Below are 9,503 nucleotides of genomic sequence, written 5' to 3'. Positions count from 1 at the left end.
ATTTAAACACGTTTTAAAAGGTGAAAAGCTTTACTCTGTAATCAATTTAAAAACACACAAAAAACTTATTTTAAATATGGCATTACAAGGTAAGTCTACTTCATATTTGTAAATTATCAAATGCTTTAACACAAATTTTTTTTTAAATATGAAAAAGTGAAAGATGTTGATCTGATTTAAAATGATCACGAACGATTGGCGCTCAAAAATATTAAAATTAAACTAGAAAAATAAATGACAATAGAATTGAATCCTTTTTAACATCAGAAATGAAAATATATCTTCTGTATAATTTACAAAAATGCTAAAACATTTTATTTAAAAAGATTAACACTGGATTTACTTTTTAAAATTTGAAAACCAAGATGTTTTGGAAAAATAAATATACTTTGACTTGGGTTCTGATTTCAGACAGAAGATAAAACAAACTGCAGCGCCTGTAAAACTTGTCAAGATGTCAGGGGCAAAAATTAATAAAATAAAAGAAAATGAGAAAATCTGCAGGTGTCCTTTAAAGAATTCTTATAGTAATTTCAGAAAATGTTGCTGTACTCTAATATCAAAATTCTATATTTAAAGACAGTATTTTAAAATTGACATTCCCAAGAAAAAACAATAGTTATTAAAATCATGATTAATCTTTATCAGATTATGTCAATACTCTGACATTAAATGAAGTGTTTATTGTGTTGAAAATATTTATAAATCTGAATTCCTAAAACTTAAAATGCTTAAAGTCTTATTTTATCTTGTAATTTTAAATTAAAAATCGGAGTCGTGAGATTAAAGTCAGAATTCTTAAATGTAAAAACTGCATGCCGTGTGTAATTTCTCAGCTCCTGATTTTAATTTATTTTATTAATTAGTTTTGACTCGCGTACTAGTAGTTCCGCATTTATCTACTTCTTTTGTTCTGACGTATCAGTTAGATTTAAAAATAATATAAAATAAGAAAAAAGGCTTTCTAAATGTTTCGTTAGGCTACTTTTCCAGTAAGAAGTTGTTACTAAACCATCTAAGTAAAATAAATATGGAAATCTTTTTTGCGACACTTTCTTCCGACGTTGCTGTAACTGCTCGAAGAGGATGATGGTTAATGTAGTACATCAGTAGACACGTGTGTTGTCGTGTAGTTAAGCTAGGGAAAATGGCGGGTCTGGAGCTGCTGTCTGATCAAGGATACCGGTTGGATGGAAGAAAAGCTACCGAGCTGCGCAAAGTCCAGGCCCGCATGGGGGTGTTCGCTCAGGCCGACGGTTCCGCGTATCTGGAGCAAGGAAACACCAAAGCTCTGGCGGTGGTTTACGGCCCGCATGAAGTGAGTGGCGCGCGCGCGTGGAGAAGTGACGTAAAAACAACACCACCAGTCTGTTCATGGCAGCCAAAGAAACGGTGCAAACTGCGTTTAATGAAGGATTAAGATATTTCTATGTAATGTGTCAGATTTAAAGGGATATTTTACATTAATGTAATGATTTTAGTATAATACGTTTCCTTCAAAGCATTTTATTGTATCAGTAACACAAAATGTTTACTTATCTGGCTCGGTCACACAGTACTTACTAACAACTGCATTCAAGAGTTTTTGAACTTGTTATGCTATTCTGAGGTAAACTTACTGCTTTTGAATCTTTGACTTGCTGAGAAATCCAAGTTAATTTGAGGATTTGTTGGTTAATTTATTCATTTACCAAAAGTATTCCAAGCCCCAAATATAACAGCCCCTTACCATGACACCATTACCACCATGTTTGACTGTTTGTGCAATGTTTTACACTAGAGTGATGCGAGGCACATCACCCAAAATGTTTCACGGTTATCTTTTCTGTCCTGAAAGTCTTTCCTAAATCTTGTAGAACATCGATATTTCTGATGGAAAACCTGAGATGTTGTTTTTGCTCATCTGTGCCGTTGACCTCAAACTCTCCCATGTCTGGCGTTTTTATTGTCTGGTTTACCTCTGATGATGGATTAAAAAGCTGTTTTACTCAAAGGACAGATGTATGCCGCCCTGTGAAAAATGTCAGACCTTTTTTATGGTTCTCCTATGCTTACTTCCTGTTTCCCATTCAGATTCGAGGTGCTCGTAGTCGGGCTCTTCATGACAGAGCCATTATCAACTGCCAGTACAGCATGGCCACCTTCAGCACGGCGGAGAGGAAGAGGAGACCGCACGGAGACCGCAAGTCCACAGAAATGAGCCTTCACCTCAAGCAAACGTTTGAAGCTGCCGTGCTGACCCAGCTCTACCCACGCTCCCAGATAGACATCTATGTCAAGGTTGGCCTTAGATTTATAGTATACTGCGCTCTACTTCATAGCATCTGTTTTCGTCATTGTTTTAAGAACGTTTTCATCATTCAAGATTCTTCAGTCCGACGGGGGGAACTACAGCGTTTGTGTGAACGCCGCCACACTGGCAGTGATCGACGCAGGGATACCGATGAGGGACTATGTGTGCGCCTGCACAGTGGGCTTCGTGGATGAAACCTCTCTTGCCGATCTTTGCTACGCAGAGGAGAGCGGAGGAGTGAGCTCTCTGGCTTTGGCGCTTCTGCCCCGCGGAGGGCAGATCGCTCTGGTCCAGATGGATGCCAGACTGCATCAGGATCACCTCGACACTCTGATTGAGGCGGCAATGACCGCTTGTAAAGGTGTGAGCAAAGTCCTGGACCAGGTGGTCAGGCAACATCTCCAAGAAGGTTCTACGCTCAGAGAATAATGGTGAAGGAAAGAGTAAACAAATGGTTTCCTGGGATCAACACTTATTTTGTCGTCATTCTTAACATTTTATTAAGTATATTTGTGCATAAAGAATAAATGTGAATGTATATCGTTTCTTTGTATTTGCATTTGTTTTATTAGCTGAAAACTGACCTGTTTTTGATGCAAAAATCAATGTGATCAACTGAAACAGCAACATCAGCATTTTATATATAAACAGATAATAAAGCTTTGTTTTCAGACTGATACAATAAGAACCTTTATTTTAAACCACACATCCGTAAGAGTAAACAATTTGTGAAAAATTAGATAATTCTTATATCCAATTTATTTAGCTGTGTTGATATCTTACAAATTTTCACCAAAACAATACTTTTTATTCCTGAATGAAATGCTCTGTTCATGTGTTTAGTCTTTTTTTTTTAGATTAATTTTCTTTGATTTGTTTTGCAGACAGGCTATTCTGCTTTTGCTTTTGTTTGTTGTAAAAGTAATTTTTATGTCACAATACAATACATGTTTTGTAAGAGTTTCAGTCCGTTGAGGCTGAATAATCTATCATTTTCTTTACCTGCTGAAACAAAATTGGTATTAATGTAACTTACTTTTTAAAGTAACTTTTCTTACATAAATCTTTATTAGAATTATTGCATATTAAAGTACATTTTCACTGATTATTACAAAAAGATGCGTGACTAAGTTTAAATAATCACATTTTACACCACCTCTGGAATATTTTGATAAATAGAGATGTATTTCATTTTTGACCGGATATGCATTTTTCAGACCGGAAGTTGGTCCACAGAATTAACGTTCCCGCGGGAACAAGGAAACAAAATACTTCAGCAGCCCTGGTGTGGAAGCGTCGCCTCTGCAAGTGTGACTAGGTTTGAGGTACATTTTTTTACGTCTTAAATATATCACATTTATAAACAACGTTTACACTTTTGACGGATGGTATATATTTTTAAATACTAACGATGCTGTTCTGTCGAAGCTAGCAGCATTAAGCTAACCATCATTCATGAAGTTGAATGAAACGACGAGAGTCAGAAGACATTATGTTAATATTTGTAGTTATAATTATTTTTATCACGACCACACCAGCTAAAAAAAAGTCTAAATGATTCTAAAACGGTTGTATTTTTCTCTGCGTGGTGGTACAAGCTCATGGATTCGTCCAAAAATCAGTGCAGGAGTTAGTGAGAGTGAATCCCAACATGCTCCTCTGTCTAAAGTAGCTTTCTTCAATGTCTGGTTCCGAGCTAAAAGTGACGTCTAATGAAATATGACTGAAGGGCTGTTTCTCCTATAGGAAAAAACAGTAATAGTTAAGTTAGAAATCATCATCATAAAGTCATATCAGATTTCAGATTAAGACCACAACTAAATAATATCTACATAATCAATCAAATATTGAGATTCGGAGATCCCATGTCCAGATTTTAGAGTTTTCATTTCGTGCAGGCTGGATGACTGAAACATGCTCCTCTTGAAAAATAAGTAAAGACAACAAAGCTGCAGCTCATTCAGAACTTTGCTGTCAGAGCCAGGAGAACCGACCACATCACTGCGGTTCTCAGGTTTTTATGCTGGCTAAAAGTCAGAAAAAGGAATGGATTTCGATTTATAGCCTCTGCTACTGCCTAACTATGTAGCCACAGAGGCAGCCCAACGGGTCCCCCTGTCACTGTCCCTAGCCTGGTTAAATATAGGTTGTGTCGCGTAAAAATCCGCCCAAACCACCTCTGTGAAAACAGCACAAGCTGTTTTGCTGTGGCGACCCTTGAAGAAATTTGCTGAAAGGTGAACAAAACTGTATGTATAGCCACTTAAACACCTATCAGATCTATTTATTGTCAAATACGCAATAATTGTTAACATGTGGCACAGATGAAATGAATATAATTTGGGATTTTAACTTATTATTTTGATTCTTGAATCTTCCCTGTATTATCAAAGCTCTTGCATTTCTTGAAACCCTTTGAACGGCCTTTGTGTTCATCATTTGAGAGCTCTTCATTTGCATTATCAAGGTCTGGAGGTCTGTCTGTTAGTGGTCTGTACCTTTTCTGCCTTCTGGTTCCAGTAGATCCACATATCCAGGATAACGAGACGACATGGGGCTGCTGTCTGACCCCAATAGAAGGCAGGCTTTGATCAAACTGCTGACCCGCCTCAATGCTCCAATCTGGTGAGTTGTGTTATTTTTCCATTGCTCCTCTCATACTGAGTGTTAGAATGTTTTAAATTCTCCACGCCTGTCCTCGTCAGCTTCGTCTGCTACTTTGCGGGTGTTGCTTGGTTCATGGGTCTGGCGTTTGAGCCGTTCACCCTGCGGACCTACATGTCAGAGAACGCCATGGGATCCACCATGGTGGAGGAGCGCTTCCCTGCAGGCGAGAGAGCGCTGGCTACAGGCCGAGAGTTTGCTGCTCACAAGAAGAAAGTCGGGTAAAATGATTGTATCAATACAGAAATGAGTTTTTTTCCCCCTACAAAATCTCCCCTTAAGCTTAACTAAGCTGTTCCTCTTGGCTTCTCGTCAGTGGGATGCCGGTGGACTGGCTGGTGAAAACCATGCAGGCTCGAGGGCTGGAGGTTTTCACGCAGAGCTTCTCTCGCACGCTGCCTTTTCCCGATGAAAACACTGAAAGATACGTACGTTTCTGTTGAATTTATGTTTAAATCTTCCAGTTTGGTTGTGTTTTTAGTGTTCAGATGACAACATACCCATTTTCTGAGTATATATGTCTTTTTTTTTTCTTCCTTGCAGGTTGTAAAAGGTACAAATGTTTATGGGATTCTCCGAGCACCTCGAGCTCCGCGGACCGAAGCGCTGGTGCTCAGTGCTCCCTGCACTCCAGGTGATAACAACAACCAGGCTGTGGGACTGCTGCTCGGTTTGGCCCATTACTTCCGGAGTGAGTACTTCATCGACACAGATCAGACGAAAGAGTCGCTCTTTTTTGTCTAAATCAGTGTTTTTCAACCTTTTTGAGCCAAGGCACACTTTATTCTGGACAAAAATCCCGCAGCACACCAGCATCCAAAAATGAAAAAAGGAGAAACATATATAGATGTACAGTCCCTCTGCAATCTCGCATGCATTTTTGTGATATGTGTGGCAGAAAAAGCTGGAAGTTGCTGCTGTTTTTTTCTAAAAGATGTAATAAAAGTTAAGTTAGCTTTCAGTAATAATTTTCAACTAAATTATTTGACATTTTTCCCTGGTAGTTGTTTTTTCCTCCAGTCTATTAACATGCAATTTTATGTAACCTAACATAAAACCTATCCTGGAGATGGTAAATGTTTTTAGATGAGTGAATGGGTAATTTCCCACGGCACACTGGTTGAAAAACTCTGGTCTAAATGACCTCCATCTGAGATGAAACTTCTCAATAATTTCTCCTCTTTCTAACAGATCAGGTTTACTGGGCCAAAGATATCATCTTTCTGGTGAATGAGCATGATCTGATTGGGATGCAGGCCTGGCTGGAGGGATACCATCACACCAATGTCACAGGTGAGCGCTATCTATAAAGTAACTTCAGTAGTGCTTTCATGACGCTCAGGATGCCTTACAGGCCCCAAATGCAACACAAAAATAGAAAATTAAATGAACTGTTTAACATAATTGTGCCGCCTTCTCGCTGACCTGTGTTTCAAACAGCAAGGCTTTAGGTCTCATAGAAGTTCTTGTTGATTTGTCGGCGTAGGCATGGACTGGTCTCCCCTGCAGGGGCGCGGTGGTTCGATCCAGGCCGCCCTGTCTTTAGAGCTCAGCAGTGACGTGGTCACCAGCTTGGACATCGTTCTGGAGGGTCTCAACGGGCAGCTCCCTAACCTGGACTTGGCAAACCTCTTCTATGCCTTCTGTCAAAAGATTGGAGTCCTGTGCACGATCCAAGGGAAGGTAAGGCCGGTTCCTCTAGGAGGAGCATGTCCCTCCTCACTGATGTTTGGAGGGAAGCTGAGAATTTCTTATGTCTGCAGCTGCAGAGGAACGACTGGGACAGTGCGTCGGGGTACAACCACGCGGTGCAGACCATGATGCTGATGGTGATGAAGCAGGCCAGCGGGCGGCCCTGGGGCGACCACGGCCTGTTCCTGCGCTACCACATCGAAGCCGCCACCGTTAAGGGCGTCAACAGCTTCCGTCACTACAAAACCGACGCCACCACCATCGGCAGGTGGGCGCAGGGCTGAAATTACAATGAGTTGAATGCTTATTCACCAATAACTGCAGGAATGCAGACTGACTGTTTTCTGTTTTAGGTTGCTGGAAGGAATGTACCGGAAACTGAACAACCTTCTGGAGCGGCTGCACCAGTCCTACTTCTTCTACCTTTTACCTTCACTGTCTCACTTCGTCTCCATCGGATACTACATGCCGGCCTTCGGCCTCCTCGCCGTCATCCTGCTGCTTCGAGTATCCTTCCTCCATGCTGTAAAGACGTTTTTATGAGATCCAATCAGGATCAACTCAAAGTGAATGAAGAACCAGATTGTAAATGTGAAAACAATTTTAAACTCGAGGGGTGCACATTTCTCAATGTTTCTTTAAAGTTTGCCATGTGTCCGTGTTTAAAACTGTTTTTCAAAGAAGTTTTTCCAGATCGATGATCTAGTTTTTCCTTCACTTTAAGCTGACTCTGATGGACCCCAAACATCCAGCTTTAAATAAAAAGCATAGCTAAAAACTGGATGACTGATCGATATAAAGAAAAAGAAAAACATCTTTGAAGTTCCTCCCTAACTGTGACTCAGGCTTTAGATCTGTGGGTTCAGCTTTCGGCTCAGCCGTCTAGAACCGAGGATGGGGTGGCTGGTACTGAACAGGTGACATTTAAAGAAAAAAAAACTGTTCTATGGAGAATTTTCCTTTTTATTTGAGCGGTCTTCTCCCTGTAACAGTCCAATCCTGGAGTTTTGTCGGTCCTGACTCCTCTGGTCATCAGCCACCTCACCGGGGCGGCTCTCTACATGCTGCCCGTCCGTTTCCAGGAGGTCGCCGTTGAGCATTTCCCCGTCTCAGAGACGGAAGCGGTCGTCCTGACAGCAATTGCCGTCTACACAGCAGGACTGGCGTTGCCTCATAACACACACAGGTACCCAGATGCTGTTACTCTTCATCTTGTCTCACTTTAACTGCCTCCTCTTGCCATTTGTCTTATAGCCAAACAGATTTGATAAAAGTCTGACTATATGGACAGACGAGGAGAAAGTCTGTGTTTTTGTGGAACCGATGATCTTCAGTCTGCAGCAGAGTGACCTGCGGGTCCTGTGCTTTTCTTTCAGACTGCTGTCAGGCGAGGGGACGGAGATGGGATGGAGAGTTCTCAAGCTGGTGGCTTTGTTGTACCTGGCTGTGCTGCTAGGCTGCACTGCCGTCATCAACTTCTCCCTCGGCTTCATCCTGGCGCTGACTTTGGTTCCTGCAGCTGCTTACGTCACTCCCCACGTACCCAAGTAAAACACCTGCACTGAAATCTCAGCTTTTACCTTTTGTCCTGAAGTAACTAACATTCCTGTCTTGTGTTTTTCTCCCTCAGAGCTCTGTCAGCTTTCTTCTTGGTGGCCCTCAGCCCCGCTTGCACACTCCTCTTCTCAGTCTTTTTCTTTCAAGAGCTGCAGGAAATGCCGGTTAGCTTCCAGGACGGCTGGTTGCTGTACCTGTCAGTCATAGCGCAGGGAATGCTGGACCACTATCTGTACGGATCTCTGGTGTTCCCGCTCGTCGCCTTGTTAGTGTATCCCTGCTGGCTGCTTTTCTGGAACATCCTCTTCTGGAAGTAGCACGTGGGGAAACTTTCAGAATAAAAGTTTGATCAGAGGGAACCTGAGGTTCCTCTGTACTAAAGCAACGTGAGGAACTAGTATTAAATCAACTGGATACCGAAGAACTGCTCTTCAAAGATTTTGTCATTTTTGAGCTGATAGTTTTTAATTTGAAAAAAGAAAACTGTATATTTTATGCTATTTTGGGTTTTTCCTGTGAAGCTTGAGGCCTTTGGGATTTTTACTTTGTGATGCAATATGAATGCTTTTTTTTTGTCTTTACGCAACTGTAATATTAGGTCTCCAGCTGTTTGTTTGACTCCTTTAACATCAGCTCTCCAACTGTTTTTATACTTGTTTTGATAAATTTCTTTTAAAAGGTGTTTGTTATATTTATTACTTCCTGAATAAAAGACTAAAAGTTGGATTTTATTTGGTCATTCCTTTAGATTTTACAGCAGGGGTCTAAAACATGAACGGGAAAAAAAAATGTAATTTAGGAAATTATGGTCGTTTTCTGGATCCTGTTACAGGTTTACAGTTCCTGTAACCCTTGTGCTATCCTAGGCACTTTAACATTGGGAGTTGGGTCATCAAGACCCACTAGACAGTGCTCTGAACCTTTTTTCTTCCAATGATTTGTGATCTTCACTGGTGTCCATGGATTACATGAAATCTTTCCACCTTTATCCACCTTTGTCATGGTAGGGAGAACACGTCAATGGAAGGGTGGGGTCATCTAAGATATCAAGATTAAAAATTGATCAAAAGAGGATCGGAGTGGGACTTTAAATGTACATTAAAAAAAATTCAAAATGGAAATTTGGGTCTGCAAGAGTTTCAAAAGTGACTTTTGTGGGGGAGTAAAACATGAAACAAAATGCTGACGAGGTGGTGCTTTCCAAAAGATTACCTTCAGTTATTTCAATCTTTGGCTTTGCGTAACACATGTGTGCTCCGTGGTCAAAACGTTGGAGAGTGTTACGACCCTAAAGACG

The 9,503-nt window shown here is 40.9% G+C and overlaps 2 protein-coding genes across 2 annotated transcripts; both read left to right on the top strand.

Annotated features, from left to right (window-relative positions):
- The first annotated feature begins 1,083 nt into the window (after positions 1-1,083).
- On the top strand, positions 1,084-2,838 carry exosc4 (exosome component 4). Its single transcript, XM_004079380.4, has 3 exons — positions 1,084-1,318; positions 2,074-2,280; positions 2,366-2,838. The coding sequence occupies exons 1-3, from the start codon at positions 1,148-1,150 to the stop codon at positions 2,720-2,722; spliced, it is 735 nt and encodes a 244-aa protein (XP_004079428.1). The 5' UTR covers positions 1,084-1,147; the 3' UTR covers positions 2,723-2,838.
- A 656-nt stretch (positions 2,839-3,494) lies between these two features.
- On the top strand, positions 3,495-8,932 carry gpaa1 (glycosylphosphatidylinositol anchor attachment 1). The gene is made up of 13 exons (XM_023965218.1): positions 3,495-3,618; positions 4,814-4,918; positions 4,999-5,178; positions 5,274-5,385; positions 5,501-5,648; positions 6,149-6,250; positions 6,444-6,640; positions 6,721-6,917; positions 7,003-7,156; positions 7,495-7,566; positions 7,642-7,835; positions 8,026-8,196; positions 8,280-8,932. The coding sequence occupies exons 2-13, from the start codon at positions 4,845-4,847 to the stop codon at positions 8,521-8,523; spliced, it is 1,845 nt and encodes a 614-aa protein (XP_023820986.1). The 5' UTR covers positions 3,495-3,618; positions 4,814-4,844; the 3' UTR covers positions 8,524-8,932.
- The last annotated feature ends 571 nt before the right edge of the window (positions 8,933-9,503 follow it).

The sequence above is a fragment of the Oryzias latipes genome, chromosome 17, assembly GCF_002234675.1.
Source record: "Oryzias latipes chromosome 17, ASM223467v1".
Taxonomy (NCBI): Eukaryota; Metazoa; Chordata; class Actinopteri; order Beloniformes; family Adrianichthyidae; genus Oryzias; species Oryzias latipes.
The sequence above is the reverse complement of the archived record's forward strand: the minus strand, read 5'-3'. Positions and strand labels throughout refer to the sequence as shown.